This window comes from Vipera berus (genome assembly GCF_964194415.1).
Source record: "Vipera berus genome assembly, chromosome: 1".
Taxonomy (NCBI): domain Eukaryota; kingdom Metazoa; phylum Chordata; class Lepidosauria; order Squamata; family Viperidae; genus Vipera; species Vipera berus.
Window position 1 is genome coordinate 258,435,122 of NC_138202.1, and position 20,915 is coordinate 258,456,036.

Sequence of the window (20,915 nt, forward strand, 5' to 3'; positions counted from 1 at the left end):
AAAGGTTGGAAGAATAAACCTCTGGTCCTGGTGACTGATTCAGAATGGATCCTGCAACATTATCCTGGGACACGTATATTTGCCTTCATTTGCGAGAATTTTTTTTTAACCTAAAAGGAAGGAAGGAAGGAAGGAAGGAAGGAAGGAAGGAAGGAAGGAAGGAAGGAAGGAAGGAAGGAAGGCCCAAAGTACTATGTATCAAAATTCTTGTATGCTTCAGATAAAAACCTGTTACCCTTCAGATGTTGCTGAATCAATTCCTAACAGTCTCTGAAAGCATGGCAGAAGTGAAGAATGCTAAGAACTGTAGTTCAGCAATATCTGGAAATTCTCACAAGCTGCTCGCCTCTAAAGAGTACCATGAATCATACTTTCATGGCTGCACAGTCAATGACCAAATCAGATTTATGCTGAATAACATGTAAAACAGAAATGTATGTTTGCATTTGTGGGTGCTGCTTTATTTTCTAGAATTTAAATATGCTGCATTACTGTCAGACCTTTGAGGGGGACCAGATCAGGAAACAGTCCAGACAACCTCAGCTAAAACTTTACTGACATAAATTACAATAACACAATCTTGAAAGCCTGACTGTGTAACTTATGGAGTATAAGCCTCTTATACCCAAGTGCTCATGTTGCAGTCAGTTTTTGCTTCTTTCTCATGCTTTTTCTGTTTCCTGGGTTCAAGGCATGCTTTTGTTTTCATAACCATTTCTGCATATTTTCTTCAAGGTCATCTCTGTAGCTTTCCACAATTATAAATCTAATGAATGCAATGTGCTTAAAATCTAAAAAATAAAAATGAAATAATTGATTTATTAAGTCATTACATTTACAAATCTTGAACAATAAATCTGGAATTGAAGATTTATAAATAAAGAGGTAATAAATTGATCAACCTGGAAGCATCTGAAAAACAAAGTAGTGATAACTTGGGGGGCTGGGGGGGGAAACCCATGTGATTTGCTATATTCCATAGTTGATTGAGGAAATGCTGATAAATCTTGAATACACTTGGCAAATTAGTTGATAAATTTAGCCATATGATTTTGATAAATAAATTAGGCAAAGATGATTTTGATAGCATATTGGTTAGATGGTTCAATGGTTGGCTTGAAAATTCAAAGAATGTTTCAAAGGTCCTTTGTGTGTGTGTGTGTGGGGGGGTGTTCTTTGAAAACATTTCCCTTCTCATCCAAGAGGCTTCTTCTTCAGAACTAAAGCTTCTTGGATGAGAAGTGAAGTGTTTTCAAAGGGAAAAAACAAGAAAGTCCAGTAGTCTTTTGGAAAAAAGCACTGTTGTGTTTTGGGTTCGAATGAGCAGGAAAGATGCCAGGCATGTGAGTACAGAGGAACAGCAACTTTATTGATAACCATAACTGTACTGAGGGGTAAGCATGCTTATTTAAAGCCTTATTTAGGGTGCACTTATAATCAGTGCAGATACGGATTTCCCCATTAGGTTTAAGTGGGGTAACTATAGGGGTTTCCCATTCCCCCCCATCTACAGGCTGCAACACTCCTTGTTCAACTAATTTGTCCAATTCCGCTTCAATTTTATGTTTCAATGCGAATGGGACTCTCCTGGGTTTAATCCTGATGGGCATAACGTTCGGGTCTAATTTAAATGAAATTGGGGGCCCTGTGTACATTCCTAGCTTTGAATCGAACACGTCTGCAAATTCTTCGCAGACAGATTCGATGTTACTCCCATGCATTTGATTAATGCCGGTAATTAAGATTCCTAATGCCTCAAACCAATCTAACCCTATTAAACTGGTTCATTGGCCACAACGACATCCAGGTGCCCATGAAACTTTTTAAACTTAACAGACAGGGGGGCCTCCCCCTTAATTCTAACCTTGTTGTTCTGAAAATCGGTCAGTATGATACTAGAGGGCCTCAATTTAACCCACTGCTTACTGTGGCTGCAAACAATTTTAAAGGTCTCGTATGAGATAATTGAGACCGCTGAGCCAGAGTATAGTTCCATCTTGCATGGAATGCCTTGTAAATTAATCTTAAGTTTTAGTTTAGGCTTTAGGGGGCGGTGGGCCCCAGTTCGGCAAATAGTTCTCCGACTCTGGCGCCCGGTACCTCTCTTTGTCGAGTTCTCCGATTGTTGCTTGAGCTGACCTTCTCTGGAGCGGGTTCGGCACACTACAGCAATGTGTCCCGTTCGTCCACAGACCCGACACGTGGCCCTCTGGAACCTGCAATTCACACGTGCATGGTTGCCACTGCAACCCATACATCGAGGGAAGAGAGCTGCCTTACAGGTGTTCTCTCTGTGATCCAGTCCTCACTCTTGTGTCCCAGCTAGCTTCTGAAGCTTGTCTACTTCTGCTTCTTCATCGACTGTGGTTTCATCATACTTAGCTGCTTCATGGTGAATTGTTTCTTCAGGCTTGAGGGTTTTGGATGTCTGTACTACTTGGACCGTGCCTCCGGCTGCTTCATCAGCCATTATTTCGTCTTGCGTGTCGAGTAGCATTAAGTTAGGTCTTGCAAAAAGTCTCTGCTGCAGTGCCTTGTCTCAAAGGCCACATACTAGCCGGTCTCATAGGCATTCATCCAGGTTGGAAAACCTGCAGAGGCGTGCAGCCTGGCGTAAGGCCGCGATGAACTCTGATGCAGTTTCCCCGGGGCGTTGCACTCTCTGGTCGAACCTGAATCACCAGGCCATCTCCGACATTCTGGGTTTGAAGTGTCCGTTCAGCTTCTGTTTGAGATCAGTGAACGAGATGGATTCAATCAGTTTTGGGGCAAATAGACTTTCAGCCAAGTCGAACGTCACAGGCCCGCTGATGCAGAGTAGAGTTGCTGCTTTTAGGCCATCTTCTGTGATTTGGTTCACCCGTAAGTAGTTTTCTACTTGCCCGAGGTGCGACGGCCACTGCTCGGGATGGCGGATGTTGAATTCACGGGGCTGGCCGACTTTTGGCATCTTCTTTCTCTTGCACTTGGATCCTGCTCCACAGGCTCAGACGGGTGATTCTGAGCACGTGGCCGCTAGCGTGCTGATCTAGCCGGCCGATAGAGAGGGGGGGGGAGAAAGATGCCTCTTTCCTCCAGCATGTAAAGCCGTCCCCTCGTGACTTCAGCTCTATGGCGAAGCAGGATCCCACCTTCATCACCACTGCTGTGTTTCGGGTTCGAATGAGCAGGAAAGATGCCAGGCATGTGAGTACAGAGGAACAGCAACTTTATTGATAACCATAACTGTACTGAGGGGTTAGGGTGTACATGCACTCTTTATATACCATCATACAACCAATCAGATTGAACCCATTATTCCCGCTATTTTGGTTCCCGCCTGAACTGTTAGAGCTCAGTACATGTGCTGGAGAACTGTTAGTTTCCAGTATGCAAGTGAATAGGTGTTTTTCCAAACCCCAATACATAACAAGCACCTTTGGGACAACCATGGCCTGGATGATTAAAAACTTCCATAGACTTGAAGGGTGTTCATTTCTAATTAAAATGAGCTAATTTTTGGAATGATGTTATCAATATTCTTGTTAAAGATGTGGGCAATGAATGGAAAGAATACTTACCATGTTTCTATATCACAAAATTAAACTGGATGGAAAATAGCTCAGAAAAGGTTTTGTTCAATTTATCAAAGAATTTTATAGATTGGAAACATGGATTGAAAATAACAGAGAAGTCTTCACAATGGTAAGAGAAATCAAGCAAGCAAATACAGGATAGATGATATTCTAGGTTGCCAACAGTACTTGAGAAAAACATATTGGAACAGTAGAAGATCATAAGCTGAATGTGATTGGCACGCAATGCGGCTGCAGCAAAAAGAAACATAAAGGTAAGCTGCATCAATAGTTTTGCAATTGGATGAAGTAAAAAATCCATTTATCTGTGTTGCCCAGACTTCATGTTGAATTCTTTGTCCAGTTTGCAGCTTATGTAATATAATGTTTTATTTTAAATCTATTGGATTTTTATAGGAACTGCTCACCTTCCTACTGAACCCTCCTAATGCAAAGTAAGTAAAAAATATCTAATTGGGATAGTGACAAGGATACATAATACTTACACTACATGCAAAAAAAATATTACATGTAAATTCTTATGCCACCTTTGAAAATCATGTCCTTTCCCAGAAAATTACAGTAAAAAACCCCTTATTGGTATAAAATTACCGTATGTCACTATCTTAAATTTTACTTGGTTAACCAAAGCCAGTTAAAATCAAAGATAATTTTGACTGTCTAATATATTGTCAAGCACCAAGAAAATCAGGAGATCCAGGCAGTTCAAATGTTTATAAAGATTTGTTGTATGCTTAAGCTCTCTACATAAATATTAACTAACAGTCAAGGGAAATTAGTGGGAGTTAAGAATAGAAGAATTTCAAGATGGGCTGGACTTAGATCTCTTGCGGGCATAAAGGGACTCATGACTGATGACGCGTTTGACCCCTCCCTCAGGCTCAGCCTAGTCATCTATATATAGACAAATATCACAAAACCTTTTAAATTGCAAGCACCATGAATAGAAATGAAAGACTTTTTAGGAGCAACTACAGGAAAAGTCAGGTGTAAATTTTTTTGGAATGAATTCTGTAGAACTGGATGGGGTAGAGCTGATGAACCTCTGCCAACTCTATTGACCTTTCTGGCAGAAAAAATCTTGGAAGAGTACCTCAAAGCAAAGCAGGTTCATACTAGTTACTGATGGATCTTCACATTACTAACATCCATTCTCTATCATGTGGCATAGATACATGGAAATGGACAAGAAGTATTGTAGAAAAACCACTGGGGATTTAAATAGCTGATTCACTTCCAGAGATCGAAGTCCTTATTTTGCAGTATGAATAGGTTTCTTAGACCAAATTAGATCTGTATTGCAGTCCTTTCATTATTTTCTACTTTAGCCAGCTTATTAAATTTCTCTTTAATTAAAGTAAATTAAAGTACTTGAACTTGGCCATCTTAGGTGCAGTGCATTTTAGCTGCCAAAAAGGACCATTCTGCATTGGGCTGGAAAAAAACCTTTAATAGAGAAAGGACCATTTTCTACTTGTTTTCAAAGACTAAGGTGCCTATCGCAGTTAGAAAGTCAATGAGCTGATATTTAATTCAAGGAAAAGCATTTCATTGAATTCATGCTGCATCTTGAAGCTTTGCCATCTGTTAGGTTGATTCCATTATGGCTTCCGCCTTTTATGTTTACATCGAATCCTAATGCTCTTACTGGGAATCTAATTTTGGGTCCTAGACTTGAGAGAAAATAGCAAGAAAGACCAGCCTGAGAGTCTAGGCATGTTCTAACTCAAGCATAGGCCATCTCAAACTTGGACATAATTTCCAGGAAAATTGAAATCTTTGTAATGGCTGTAGATTGGTTGACTAATAATTGTGTGACACATTAATTGCACCTCATGCTTGAAACCCATCCTTGCCCAAAGGTCAAAACTGAGAGAACCTAAGGGTAAAGACACAGCTAGACAACTGCATTACAGTGCTACTCACTAGTCCTTCAAGTAGTGGAAATCTAAACCTCTGCAGATTTTAAAGTACCGGTACACATAGTCCTTGTCTTACAACCACAACTGACCCATCTACTATTTTTATTTTCATGTATTTTTCAAGTAAGATGTATATGGTAGCATCTTTGTTGTTCATGCAATCAAAGAGATGCCTTTTCAACCTTTCCAAAACTTTGTAAAAAGAGGCATTCTTACAACAAACATAATAAAGAATATTGTTTGTTTTTAAAAGAGTAAGCAAGTTTCTTTAGCTCTAGTTGATAGGGAAAACAAGGCCTCGGGTTTAGTCAGTTCACAATGTTCTTGCATGTCACACTGAGCACTTTTATGGCAGAAATGCATCTTATAAGATTGTTCCTGTTCAGTTCAGTCTCCATCTTTTATAACTATTTCATCAAGAGAAGTTTATTTAGGGTAACTAAATATATAATGAATGAGGATTATGACCTTTTAAAAAAATAAGTGTTATTCCCCCCCCCCCTCTCTTTGTTTCTATACTAAATAAAATGTGTTCCATTCCTCATTCTGAAATATACAGGACTGTGGCATTTTTTTTTCCATCTGTTTAGCTGGCTGTTTAAAACATGCAAATATTTCTATAACAAGGAACGATGAAACACAATCCTTAAATATCAGAGGGTTGTTTTGGGGTTTTTTTAAAAAAATAGATACCGAAGTATCTTCATAATGTACCTGAATTTCTAACATTAGTAGGTTGTTAAGAAAATCAGTTGTCCAATGCAAGCATATCACCTTACATAGTCTGTTGAATAGGAAAACACAGCAAAAGCTTTCCTGATGTTTGCAAAACACTTTCCAGGCTGGACAGATGGTGTTTTAGAAGGTTTTATGGAGTTCATATGAAATGCACAGACGAGCTGAAGCTGGTTATTACTAAGAAACTTGCACAACAAATCTAGGAGCGCAGACAAAATGAGAAAAGGAAGGTATGCCAATGATTCACTCCTTATACAGACAACACATTACATTTTCACACACACACACACACACACAAACAAATTTAGCTTTGATTGATACAAACCTGTATTTTCCCAATTGCCAGAGACTCTGGAGATAGAATATTCCACAATGTCCCAAAGATACTTTTTTCGAAAGGCAACTGAGCTTTCTTGGTTTTTGTTTTCTTTGAAAATGTTTCGCTTCTCATCCATTCTGAAGAGATGGCGAAACATTTTCAAAGAAAAAAAAAAGGCAAGAAAGCTCAGTTGCGTTTTGAAAAAAGCACCTTTGGGACAACCGTGACCTGGATGATTGAGTTTCTCCATGGACAATATTCCACAATGCATTGCTGCATGGTTTACTGAATGTGGCAGCATTGAAGTAGCTCTAAGTAGTCTCTTAATCTGTATTTAGATTTGGCACTTCCTAGCAAAATCCATTAAAGAGCTGCATTTTGCAAAAGCTAGAGTTTTTAGTTTGGGAAAAGCAAGGATGGACTGGAGGCTTATATTGTGATTCAGGGTCAGCCTGTGGGTTCGGCAGTTGGGTCGGATGATTCAGAGGAGGAGGAGGGGGGTGTTGGAGAGCTTGCAGAGGATAGCCTTGAGGCTCCGCAGAGCCCTCAGCCAGGCCCCTCCCATCTGGTTATGACGCAGACCCAGCTGTGTGAGCCTGACAGCGTGGATGAAGATGACCCACAGCTGGCCCTGTTCAAGGACACCCGATGCAGGAGGCAGTCAAGCAGGAGTAAACAGAGGAAGGCAATGGGGCACCTCGGAAGGAGGCAGAGAGAAGCCACGCCTTGAACTGTTTAAAAGGGGAATGTGTGGGAGGGCTGGTTTGCTGAAGGCAACCGTTTGAATAGCTCCTGTTTCATAGTTCGTGTTTTGTTTTGCTCTGTTTGCTTTTGTGTCCATAAATTTGGCAGGCTTAGTTCCAGCCTCTTGCCTTCTTGTAAAGGGGTTGTCCCTGCCTTTTCTGCAGGGCCGGTAGTAGGCTGGTACAGAACAGCTTAAAACATATAAGGTACGATTGCTGGGATTGGGTATGTCTAGTTTAATGAAGAGAAGGACGAGGGGTGACACGATAGCGGTGTTCCAATATCTCAGGGGTTGCCACAGAGAAGAGGGAGTCAAGCTATTCTCCAAAGCGCCCGAAGGCATGACAAGAAGCAACAGATGGAAACTAATCAAGGAGAGAAGCAACCTAGAACTAAGGAGAAACTTCCTGGCAGTTAGAACAATTAACCAGTGGAACAACCTGCCTCCAGAAGCTGTGAATGCTCCAACACTGGAAGTTTTTAAAAAGAGACTGGCCAGCCATTTGTCTGAAATGGTATAGGGTTTCCTGCCTGAGCAGGGGGTTGGACTAGATGACCTCCAAGGTCCCTTCCAACATTATTATTATTAGTAGTATTAGTAGTAGTAGTAGTAGTAATAGTAGTAGTAGTAGTAGTAGTAGTAGTAATAGTAGTAGCAGTAGCAGCAGCAGCAGCAGTAGTAGTAATAGTACAGGTAATCTTTGACTGACAATCATTTGTTTAGTGACCTTTTCAAGTTACAGTGGCACTGAAAACAGTGACTTTTAAGACTGGTCCCTGCACTTATGACCGTTGCAGCATCCCTATAATGACATGATCAAAATTCAGGTGGTTGGCAACTGATAAATATTTGTAATGGTTGCAGCAGCCTGGTGATGCCCATGTGTGACCTTCCTAGGGAGCTTCTGACAAGCAGAGTCAGTGGGGAAAGCTGGTTTTGCTTATTGCGTGTATGATCCCCATAGCAGCTGCAATCATTCCCTTAACAACTATGGCAAAAAAGTCAGAAAATTGGGCACCATTCACTTAACAACTGTCTGGTCCCATTTGTGGTCATGAGCTGAGGACTACATGTATGTTAGCATCGAGGCTTTGCTTTGAGAAGTCTTGCCTGAAATGATACAGGGACTCCTGCTTGAGCAGGGGGCTGGACTAGAAGACCTCCAAGGTCCCTTCTAGCTCTGTTCTGAGTATTCAGTGTTTCTCTGTCTTCAGCAGAGGAATGGGATACTTTTTGCTGTCGGGGGATGCAAGTAATAGGGGAGGAGAAAAGGGAAGGACAGATGGAGTAGAGAGAACATTGGTACAATATGGGAGGCACAAGCAGGGACTTTTCTGTCACTGCCCCCCCTTCCCAGTTTTTTAATGGCAGAAGTGGAAGAAGCTTCTCTGAACATAGTTTTTTACGTGTATTTCCAACTGCACAGAGTCACAGAGTCAGAAATGGCCTCTTGCTCGATGCAAGAAGTTAAACGTCCCCAGACAAATGGCTGTCTAGTTTTCACTTGAGGCCACCTTCTCTGTAGGTAGTCCTCTTAAGTGTTAGATAGTTCTTCCCAATACAGGTAGTCCTGAGCTTACGACTACAATTGAGCCCAAAATTTCTGTTGCTAAGTGAGACATTTGTTAAGTGAGTTTTGCCCCATTTTACAACCTTTCTTGCCACAGCTGTGAAGTGAAGCACTGCCATTGTTCAGTTAGTAACATGGTTTCCCCATTGACTTTGCTTGTTAGAAGGACGCATAAGGGGATCGATCGCATGATCCCAGGACACTGCAACTCTCATAAATATGAGTCAGTTGCCAAGCATCTGAATTTTTATCACGTGACCACCAGGATGCCACGACGGTCATAGGTGTGAAAAAGGGTCGTCACTTTTTTCAGTACTGTTGTAACTTTGAACAGTCACTAAATGAACTGTTGTAAGTTGAGGACTATCTCTATTCAGCTAGAATTTGCTTTCCTGGAAATTACATTCAGTACAGTATTGTGTATCCTGAATGCCAGAATGTTAGAGAATAGGACCTTCTTTTATATAATATTATTTTAGTAATTTGAGGAATACTATCGTATCCCCTCTCAACCCACTTTTTTTTCTCCAGGCTATACATGCCTGGCACCTTTAGTCTCTTACAGGGTTTAATTTCTAGTCTGCCCTGTAGTTGCCCTTTTCGGAACCTATTCCAGTTTATCTGACTCCTTCTTGAAGTGTGATGCTCAGCACTTCATATAGTCCCTAAGGTATGGGATAAATTAGCTCTGTCAAAGTAGAATAAAATTGAATTATTACTAAATGAAAGCAAAGACAACATTTGCTTTTGATGTAGCCACTGCCGACTCATTTTCACTTTCAGTCAAAACTGCACAGAGATCATTTTCACATCTTCTGTGTTTTGATTTTTACTTCTAAGTGAAGAATATCACATTTTTTCTGTGTTAATTTTCACTATGTTAATTTCATCCCATATATCTAACCACCCTCTCTCTGCTGGGGTTCTGTAAAAGGTTTCTAGGGATTCCACAAGAGATACCAATTGAAAAACATTGTTTAATATATATATATATATATTGGCACACTGTATAATACTAGCACTTGCAATGGTGAGAATTTTTATGTGCTGCAACTCGGCTGCTGGCCTATTGCTTTGCTGTTGTAAACATTATAAAACATGGGTTGCATATGTTAGAAGTGGATTGTATTGTGAAATTTTTGCACTTTTTATGATTTTATGCAGTGATTCCCTGAGACCTGAAAATTACTTCAGGGTAAAATGGCTGAGAAAACCTACTCTAACCTGTCAAGAACATTTTGAATTTTATTTCTGTCTTAGCTCTCCCATTCAATGTTTTGTTGCTGCAAATCTGAAAAGTGTTGTCTTTACCTCTTCATACGAGGAATTAATAAATAGGTTGATAAGAACAGGCACAGGAAAAAAATTGTGTTACCCCATTCAATGTATCAGTTTGATCAGGCACTGTTGACAAAGAAGTGTTTAAGAATGAGCCAAATATGTATACACTTAATTGTCATGCTCATCAATCCATACTTAACTAACCTATTAATCAGAATATCAAGGAATTCTTTATTACATGTTTTGATGAAATCAAAATATATCTCCTATAATTTACAGAGAAGTAAAAATGAGATAAAATTAATCTGGCAAGATGTGTTCTTGACAAATCGATCCTTGCTTCTGGCAATTACTACATTGTTTTTAAGCAATGGCCCATGATGTTGCTGCCCCTGTGGTACTCTTCACAATGTTATGATGAAATGCATACTTACTACATTGAAAAAAACAGCCAAATAACTATTCTAAAACAATGATAAAAACATGCTGCTAGATGTCAGTAGCCGTACCACAAGAAGTCTATGATAGATTGGAGAGGGTTCTTAGGGGATGAAAGGAAAATAAAAGGGCATTTGAGCCAGAGAAGGATGAGGGGGGACATGATAGCAGTGTTCCAATATCCCAGGGGCTGCCACAAAGAAGAGGGAGTCAAGCTATTCTCCAAAGCACCTGAAGGCAGGACAAGAAGCAACAGATGGAAACTAGTCAGATGGACTAGATGACCTCCAAGGTCCCTTTCAACCTTATTATTATTATTATTACTTACTTATTTGTTTATTTAAAAAAAATCACTTTCAGTGATTCTAGGCAGCTTACAAAGATAAAACATCTCATATTTAAAAAAAACAATAAAAAGCAATACCCACATAGACACCTGCAGGGGCCACAATCAATCAAACAAAGCACTTGACGGGCTCTATTGCACTCTGGGTTCCTCAGGCCCATTGGCAAAACCAGGCCTCCAGGGCCTTGCAAAAGAGTGTCAAAGTGGGGGCCAATCTTATTTCTGTAGAGATAATGTTCCACAGGGAGGGAGCTACCATGGAGAAGTCCCTTCTTCTTGGTCCCACTAGGTCATGGGTGTCAAACTTGCCACGTCACATGACGTGTCAAGACATATCATGACTCTTTTTGCATTGCCGGCAATGGGGTGGACGCGGCTTCGGTATGATGAAACCGGCCCATGGGCCAGCAGTTTGACATCCCTGCACTAGATGAACCTCCTCACAACAGGAGGCCCACAACATTCCTTGCCTCCCCACTCTGGTAGGCCGGGTAAAAGTGACCGGGAGAAGACAGTCCTTCAAATAATCTGATGCTTGTAACTCTAATACAACCAATTGATCAAAAGCTAGTAATTTGATCAATAGTTCCCTTGTAAACAGTCATGATCTGTGAATTATGTATGGAGAACCTTCTTATTCCTTTTCACAGATTGCTTTGACTGCTGATTTCTTGTTTACTTTGCTATTGTATCACCATATTCTCCCTGTTATATAAGCTGTTTATGGCAAGACTTAATTGCAGCAAACTCAGTTAACTGTAAATGAAACTAGAGCCTATTCTATCAGGGGTACAAAATCAAGGCAAGCTGTTTCTATAGTAGGTAGTTCTCAGAAGCATTTTTCCAAATCAGACTGCAGGCAATAAATAGCTCCGTTATTCCAACAGGAAATAAATTTGCCGATAGACCCTTCTTATTATGGGTGAAGGTTAATAACCTTCAAACATGAAAACCTAAAGAAAATAATAGGCCTCTCATTTTGGATAAGGTTTTCTTTTAGTAATATAACACTACTTTGTCATACTAATCATATTTCTAAGAACGCTGCCTTTCAGCTCTGATTTTTCAATATTTCAGATGAGTTTCACCTCTCCAGCATATACTAAAGTGGGCATGAGTCATAATTGGAAGGACTATCCAGTGCAAGATTTTTTTAAGATAAAGGAACATAGGAAGAAATAAATTTATCATCTATGGTTAGCAGCTGGATCCTAGATCAAACTTGCATACAAATCAACTGGTCACAGGCCTTTCCACTGTTGTGAGATGAATTATATTTTTCTTTAAATAATTGTTACATTAGTGTTTATATGCATAAATAAGAAATAAATACTTTTTTCTCTTCTCTTTCCCCATTTTTTTGTGGAAAGGGGCAATATCCAAGTGGCCAAAATGAGTTATGGTGAGTTTCAGAATGATCCCAGGGTGACTCAAAAGCTGATTGTTTTAAATATATATATTTAAAACAAAGACAAAAATCCACCCATAGGGTCCATCCCAGTGATTTCTAACTTAATGTTGCTTGAGATTGTGGTTTGAGCAAAATGGCTATTCCTTTATTTCCCAGAGCTCTAAACCTGCAGAAGACTTCTGCTTTGCAGTCTCCTCATGAGGAGCAATTGTCTGGAACCCATTTGGGTGATCTCACCAGCTCTTTATTCCAGCAGAGTCATTAGCTCTGCTTTTCATGAAGCCTTCAGTTCATCATTTTTCCCTAGAAGTGGTCTCTGCTGAGTTCAAAAGCTTTTGATGACTATCTAATGAACTGCATAATCCAGACATGGCAAACCCAAGGCTCAGGGGCCGGATCCGGCCCATGAGGTGGTTTCATGTGACCTGTGAAGCTATCCTGGAAACAGTGAGGGAACAGCCCCCGCTGCCTTGGCCCCGGCCCAGGCTGGCCAGGAGCCAATGTACAATTTTGTGGTGGTCATCTATGCTGAAATACACTCAGTCTTAGCTGCACAAGGCCATCTGGAAACAGTGAGGGACTGGCCCCTGCCGCGTCAGCACTGCCCCCTGGGTGCACGCTGGGGAGGTATCATCCTTTGTGAGGAATGAAGAAATGCACCATCGCCTGGAAGTGGCCAGCACATGGCCCTGCCTATTTCAGGCAGGCTAGGGGCTGGGTAGCATTGCACTTCTCTTCAGTTTTGTGCTACCCGGCTCAGCCTCTCAGCGCTGTGAGGAGTGCCCCACTGCCTGCTGAAACTGGGCAGGGTGGGGGCTGGACAGCATCATGCTTCTCTTTGGATTTGCACTGCCTGGCTCAGCCTCTCGACGCTGTGAGAGAGCACCCTGCTGCCTGCTGAAGCCAGGCAGGCTGGGGGCTGGGCAGCATTGAGCTTTGCACCGCCTGGCTCAGCCTCTCGACGCTATGAGGAGAGCGTCCCACTGCCTGCCGAAACTGGGCAGGCTGGGGGCTGGGTGGCATCGTCCTTCTCTTCAGATTTGCGCCACCTGGCTCAGCCTCTTGGCATTGTGAGGAGAGCACCTCACTGCCTGCCAAAACCGGGCAGGCTGGGGGCTGGGCAGCATTGAGCAGGTAACGTTGACTCTCACGCAGTTCATGGTATCCCCTCCCCCAGAGCCCACCAAGCCAGATATGTGAAGTAGGCGAGGGCCATGTGCTGGCCACTTCCAGGCGACGGTGCATTTCTTCATTCCTCATGAAGAATGACATTTCCCCAGCTGCGTTTCTTGCCTGTTTTTTTCCCTCCCTCATCTCAAATATTTTCCCACCTCTCTGTTGGAAGGAAGGAAGGAAGGAAGGAAGGAAGGAAGGAAGGAAGGAAGGAAGGAAGGAAGGAAGGAAGGAAGGAAGGAAGGAAGGAGAGGGAGGGTCTGAGGGAAGTCCTACCTTAGTCCTGTCCTGCTGCCTTTTCACCATCCCCTTGCCCTCTCCTCCTGGCCTATCCTGGGGGTCTCCGATCCTATTGCTAAGGAAGCTTTGGATACAAAGCCAGGTCTTCTCACATGGAGAGGGAGTGGGCCTCCCTCTTGACTTTGTCCTCGTACCCATCATGAGCAACCTGGCTAAGGAGAGCAAGCATAGCAGCTGGGCGCCCCCTTGGGGAAGTGGGGCTGGGTTTAGTGCCACGAGTGCTTGAGGGCTGGGCATTTGACCTCCACATCACCATCCAGCCCCCTCCACCCCACATAGCCTGAGAGGAACAATGAGGCTCCTCCAGTGGACCATGCCTTGGCACTTGCCCTGGTTCCATCTCCTTCTGCCAGAGACCCTCAGATCTGTCCCACTCCTGCCTAGGCCCCCATAGGCACCCTTGATGTGAACAATGTAGAGCTGGCCATGCCCACCCAGTAGGCCACAAGCACTCCAGCCATGCCTAACCAGTAGGCCATGCCCACCCTGGCCACACCCACCAAGCCCCCCAAGGGCAACCGCAATACTGATGCGGCCCTCAATGAAATTGAGTTTGACACCCCTGGCACAATCAAACAGTTCAATAATCTGATATTTTATCTTCTGCCAGCTAGTATCCTTGAGGTTCAATGTGTTTTTTCTGAAAGGGCGGATTTTTTTTTTAGATTTTTAAGTCCTGCCTTTTTATTTTTATAAATAATTCAAGAAAACAAACATACCTAATACTCCTTCCTCCTTTTATTTTCCCCACAATAACAACCCTGTGAGGTGAATTGGGCTGAGAGAGTTTTCATGCCTAAGGTAGGATTAGAATTCACAGTCTCCTGGTTTCTAGCTTGATGCCTAGGCCAGACTTGCTCTCCACTGATTTAAATTCATTACCTTAATATTTGATATTGTTTGTTAATCATTTAAAGGATTTTCAATTTTAAAATATTCACAAAACAGCATTTGGTCTCCTCTTATAATTTTTATTATTTCTCCTCTTAAAATTAAGGTTCAAGTTATATATTATTCCATCATAGTTCAAGTTACATATTATTACATAATTACAAATATCACATATTTGATATAATGTCAGTGATGTAAACCACAATTTCAAGATGATAACTATTAATGAAGATATAAATCAAATTGGGTTATTTTTCCTCCTGAGAAGTGAATATATCTGTATTCTTACAATTAAATGAAACTAAGGATATTTCTGTCTTTTAATAAAAATAAATTAGAATGCACACACATCTGATTTTTACTGCATTGTCCAGAAATCCTTATATCCGATAAATATAATTGATATTTACACCACATGGGAAGTATTTTGAGTGGCAGAAGAAGCAAAAATATTAAAAGTATAGAGCATTTACTGTATATGAGTTTGTTATACCTGCAAACCAAGTAGATGTCATAGAAATGTACATAAAAATATCACTTCCACATATAAGTGGTGTTGTTGGTAAAACCTTAACATGAATTTTGATTTATTCTAGAGACTAGTCTAGAAAGTGCATTATTAAGTTTCCATTTCTTTCAGGTAAAAAAAAACCCATGCCAGTTATGACAAATGGAAACATATTTTATTAAACATTGCCATCTGCTGGCAGTATTTTCCTTCAGAAGGGAAGTCATCCATTCAATAATTCCCTAAGATATGGTGGAGGAGATGGTCCTGGAAATACCTCTACACCAAGCCACGTAGGACTTTAAAGATCAAAACTAACACTTTAAATCAGAAATGGACCCTGATAGTCCACCATGCAGAGCCCAGGACACTGGGGTCTCAGCACTTACTTATAATGGCAAGCATCTGCCAACAGTCAAATTGGTGCATTCTGAATTAGCTGAAGTCTCTGGGTAATCTCCAAAGCAAGCCTCATGTAGAAGACACTGCAGTGACCTAAATGAGTGGTGATGCTCATCTACCGTTATCCATGATCCAGCAGGACCTCAAAATTGTATATCTGTTCCCATCAAGAGATATAACTGGGATGACAAGAAACCATGACTAGGGTAACGCCAACTTGCTAAGAGTCATAGAACATAGAATCATAGGGCTGGAGGGAACCTTGGAGGTCATTTAATCCCCTGCTCAAGGCAGGGGATCTTATGTCATCCTGGTCAAATGGTTGTCCAGCCTATTCTTGAAAACCTCTAGCAATTGAGCACCCACAGTTCCAGGAAGCAAGCCATTCCACTGATTAATTGTTCTCACTGTCGGGAAATCTCCCCTTAGTTCTAGATTAGATCTCTCTTTAACAAGCTTCCACCCATTATGTCTTCTCCTGGTCTCAGGTGCTTTGGAGAATAAGTTGATCTCCTCCTCTCTGGGACTGCCCCTCAAGTACTGGAAGACAACTGTCATGTCTTTCCTAATCCTTCTATTCAATAAGCTAGACATACCTAGCTTAGCCCAGTGTCTTTTATCAGATCCTCAGTCTCCAAGCATTGTTTAAAGACTTAAGTTGCATATCTGGTAGGGCCTCAGGTTGTGTATACAATTAGGTATCATTAGCATATTGTTGATAGTGAGCCTCAAACCCTCAGATGACCTTTTTCAGGTTACTGTACAGGGGAGAAAGGACTGGTTCCTGCAGAACCCCACAAAGGATGGATTGCTTGGTTGGTCCCACCTCTCTCATTATCACTCCTGGGGTTGCCTACTGTGGAAAGGGTGAGACTTTAGCAAAATAGCATCTCTAACTCCAGCTCTCACAAGTGGTCCCAAAAGATAAATTGAAAGCTACTGAGAGGTCCAAAAGGACTAGGATGAACATGTTCAGGCCATTCAGATTATTTACATTTACATCTACAATATTTATAATCAGACTGACCAATGCCGCCTTTGCTCCTTGCCCATGTCTGAATTACAAATCCACTTTCTCCAGCTTCATGCTAATTTTGGTCTCAATACTTGTGCCTAACAAGGGAACCTTAGAGACAGATGATTGTGTGTGTGTGTGTGTGTATGTGTGTGTGTGCGAGTGAAAGAGAGAGGAGAGAGAGAGAATTAACTCTGTATTTATAGGTCCTCTCCCCCTTCAAAACTGTTGGCATCACTTTCTCCTACAAGAAAGTGTTGACCACCTTCTGAATCCAATCTGTAATCCCTCCTTCTGATCTCCTCAGGAGTAACCAAGAACAGTTAACAAGTTCATTAGTGAAATAGTGAAATGTTGGACTATTTTACAATCAGGTCAACTGGTGGAACAGTGAAAGGTTGAGATCCTTCCTCCCTCCCTTCCTTCCTTGATTGCCTATTCCACACTGGGTGAGGAATTCTGGGAGTTGAGGTCCACAAGTCATAAAAGGTCCACGTTTGAAGATCCATGGCCTATTCTAATAGAAAGAATCTCTCTTCCAGAGGCTCTGCTTCTTTGACCCTCCTATTGCTACTAACATAATTGTGGTAAAGTGGAATTTTTGTAGTCTGTTGTACTTCCAGGAGCTCTTCCAATTTTATCCTCACAACAATTTATCTCACAACAGTGTTGTGACACAAATGAGTCAGAGAAATATTAGCATCACACAGCCCCAAAATTAATATATTAATGGGGATCCTCAAGGAAAGCCACACTCCCCTGCCACCACATATAATATATAAAAATCCTCTGATTCCCAACTTTCATTTAAATAAACTAGCTCTTTCTGTGTGATGTGACCAGGATGGAGTGGGACCTAAGAATAGAGGAGTTGGTGATCTCTCCCATAGAAATGCATTGAAAGGTCTATTTGTTTTGTTTTTGGAAGTTTTTTTTTTAAAAATCCACATCTGATCCATTGAGGCACCAGGCTAAAAAAGTCCCACCTTAGCCATGAAAGCCAGCTGCGTGACCTAGAGCCAGCCACTTTCCCTCAGCCAACTCACCTCACGGGGTTGATGTTGTGAGGAAAAGAGGAGGAGGAAAGTGTGTTGGGTATGTTCACCCCCTTGAGTTATTTGTAAAAATAATAAAGATGAGACACAAACAAACAAATAAATAAAAATAAAAACTTCTGGTCCATTTAATCATTGCTTTCTTATTAGGTTCATTACTTATTTTGAAGAAGAGGTTGGACAACCATTTGTCTGAAATGGTGTAGGGTCTCCTGCTTGAGCAGGGGGGCTGGACTAGAAGACCTCTAAGGTCCCTTCCAACTCTGTGATTCTGTTAATCCCCCTCTTGTCCAGATCTGCTCCATTTTCAAAAAGATTTTTTCTAGATTTTTTTTATCCCACCTTTATTATACTTCTTTGTTATTATACTCCTTTATAATACTCCTACACAAACCTTATACTCTTCCTCTTCTTATTTTCCCCATAACAACAATCCTGTGAGGTGGGTTGTGCTGAGACACAGGGACTGGTCCAAAATCACCCAGTTGGCTTTCATGCCTGAGACAGGACTAGAACTCACAGTTCACTAGTTTCTCTCTCATACTAAATTTACTAAATTTGGTTTTCAGGTGATTATCTTACTGACAGATAAACAGACATAGACAAAAAAGCCCTTCACGTTATTTCTTTACATTAATCCACTGAATTGGAAAAAAGCAACTCAGACACATCAAACAAATATATGCTACCAGAAAAATTGCTGTAATAATCTCAGAAGGACAGTGATGCTATATGTCCAACCCTTACCCTCCAAAGAAAATTAAAAATCGGTATAAATTGCAGAATTCAGCCGCACGAGTTTTGATGGGAGCTTCCCGATACTCCCGTGTAACACCTCTTCTCCGTGAGCTGCATTGGCTTCCAGTTGCCCTCCGGGTGAGATTCAAGGTGCTGGTAATGACCTATAAAGCCCTAAATGGCTTCGGTCCGGACTATCTAAGGGAACACCTGCTGCAGGCATCATCTTCCCATCGTCCTGTGCGCCCCCACAGGGAGGGCCTTCTCAGGGTACCGCCGGTTAATGAATGTTGGCGGGTTATTCCCAGGGGAAGGGCGTTCTCTGTGGGTGCGCCTGCCCTATGGAACCAACTACCCACAGAACTTAGGACTGCCCCCGACCTTCGCTCATTTCGCTGGGACCTGAAAACTTGGCTCTTCAATCTGTTTGGTCCAGACTGTGGGGTTGTTAATTTAACTGGGTTTTAGATTTACTCTTGGGGCTTGAATTTAATTTAATTGTTTTAATTGTTTTTAATTTTTTGTATTCATGGTTTTAACTGCCTTGTAAACCGCCCTGAGTCCTACGGGAATAGGGCGGTATACAAATCCAATAAAATAAATAAATAATACTCTTTTTTTCCCTTGTTCGTTTCTTGGATTTTCACCAAAAATGGAAAGGAAGTGCCTAGATTTACTCACTGAAAAATTGGAAATAGACTTAGTATACTTTTTTTTCCAAAATCAATTCTATAGTATCCATTTTGGTAGAGTTGCCATCAAAGATACTAGAAATGGTATATTTTACTATCAAATTGATTTTAAATTGTAGCCAGATATAAAATTTGTAATCCCGGGACAAACATATAATCTCAATAACCTTGATGCAGTCTAACATTTGAGTAAAAATGTTATTATGTTAGCTACAACAAAGAGGTAAAAACTGAGGAATCTAAATCCTGGCCATGTATGCTCATTTCTTTCCATTCCTTGCAAAATATAGAGTACCAGTCTCTTTAGCATGCTTACAATGTTGATTGTTTCTAACATGAAGCAAGAGATGCAATTCACCAAAAGAGCCTTGGTTTGCACATAGAACGGCCAGATTTAATCCCCTGGACTGGAAAAGATTCTGTCTGAAACCTCAAAGAGTTTTTGCAAATCAACAGAGGCAATACTTGGGCAACGAGCAAGATCTGACCTTTTACATGGCAGCATTCCAATATCAAGATTCAGAAATATTCAAGAGTATTGAATACTACTTTGGATATAGAAGAAGAGAGTGATAGAACCGGGGTTTGAAGGGGATTGGCAGGGGAGGGGAGGATGGTGAAAGAAGCATTATTCTGTCACAGTGGAGACCCCACCCCCTTAGTGTATGCATTGTTGTCTATGAAAGAAGTGGATTTTGTAGAAGTAGCCCTCAACTTGCAACCACAATTTGAGCCCAAAATTTCTGTTGCTAAGTGAGACAGTTGTTAAGTGAATTTTGCCCCGTTTCGTGACCTTTCTTGCCACAGTTGTTAAGTGAGTCGCTGCAGTTGTTAAGCTAGTAACATGGCTGTTAAGTGAACCTGGCTTCCCCATTGACTTTGCCTGTCAACAGGTCGCAAAAGGTGATGACATATCCCCAGGACACTGCAACTATCATAAATATGAGTCAGTTGCCAAGTGTCTGAATTTTGATCACATGATCATGGGGATGATGCAACAATTGTAAGTGTGAAAAACAAACACAAGTCACTTTTTTTTTTGCTGCTGCTGTAACTTTGAACAGTCACTAAATGAACTGTTCTAAGTCAAGAATTACCTGTATTGTAATGGTGTGGTATTGTTTTTGGCAATCTGAGAAAAGGATCCTTCTGGAATCTACTCCACAGTTTAAATTCCAACCTCTTATAGTGTAGACATTAAACACAATAGGAATCACAGTAGAATCCGGTGGAACTCCGTAAGGATTTGCTTGCTTTGGCAAGTGTTGGATGCTTTCATTAAACTGTTCTTTAAGTATTAAGATTTTTAATAAACTGGTTTTTTAAAAAAATTATTTGCATTAGCAATTTTGTTACTGTTGTAACCATAGACCACTTAGGGCTATGAGACTGAATCTTAGTACCTGAATCTTATAAATAAATATAAATAAACAAATTAAACGACAGCCTTGCTGTCACCCACTTCCACATCCTCATCCTTCTGCAAAACAATGCTTTCAAGACTTACCCATGCCAGATATCCAGGAAGGATAACAAGAGACCCACCATACCAGACAAGGCTGAACGCCACCAAGAGAATACATAGGGCAACAAATTCCCTATGTGTATTCAGAAAACCATCTAGATCCATGATTAGGCACTAGGATGGAAGCATATTAACTAATCTTCCACCCCTGCAGAGGTTTCAAGGAGTTGCCAATCTAAAACTGACTGAAAAGCAGCCCATTCCTTATAATGGAGCTAGAAAAAGCTTTTAAAAAGTTATTTTCACAGGCTAGTTGAGGAAGAAAGACTGC

General features: G+C 41.2%; 1 protein-coding gene across 1 annotated transcript in view; it reads right to left on the reverse strand.

Annotated features, from left to right (window-relative positions):
- The window catches only part of GPRC6A (G protein-coupled receptor class C group 6 member A), a gene marked incomplete at both ends in the record, with an annotated part of 39,055 nt that extends 36,585 nt beyond the window's left edge, over positions 1–2,470 (reverse strand). Inside the window, one exon of the mRNA XM_081346641.1 lies at positions 2,310–2,470. Coding sequence (XP_081202767.1) covers positions 2,310–2,470 — 161 coding nt within the window. The remainder of the gene's footprint in view (positions 1–2,309) is intronic.
- Positions 2,471–20,915: the final 18,445 nt, after the last annotated feature.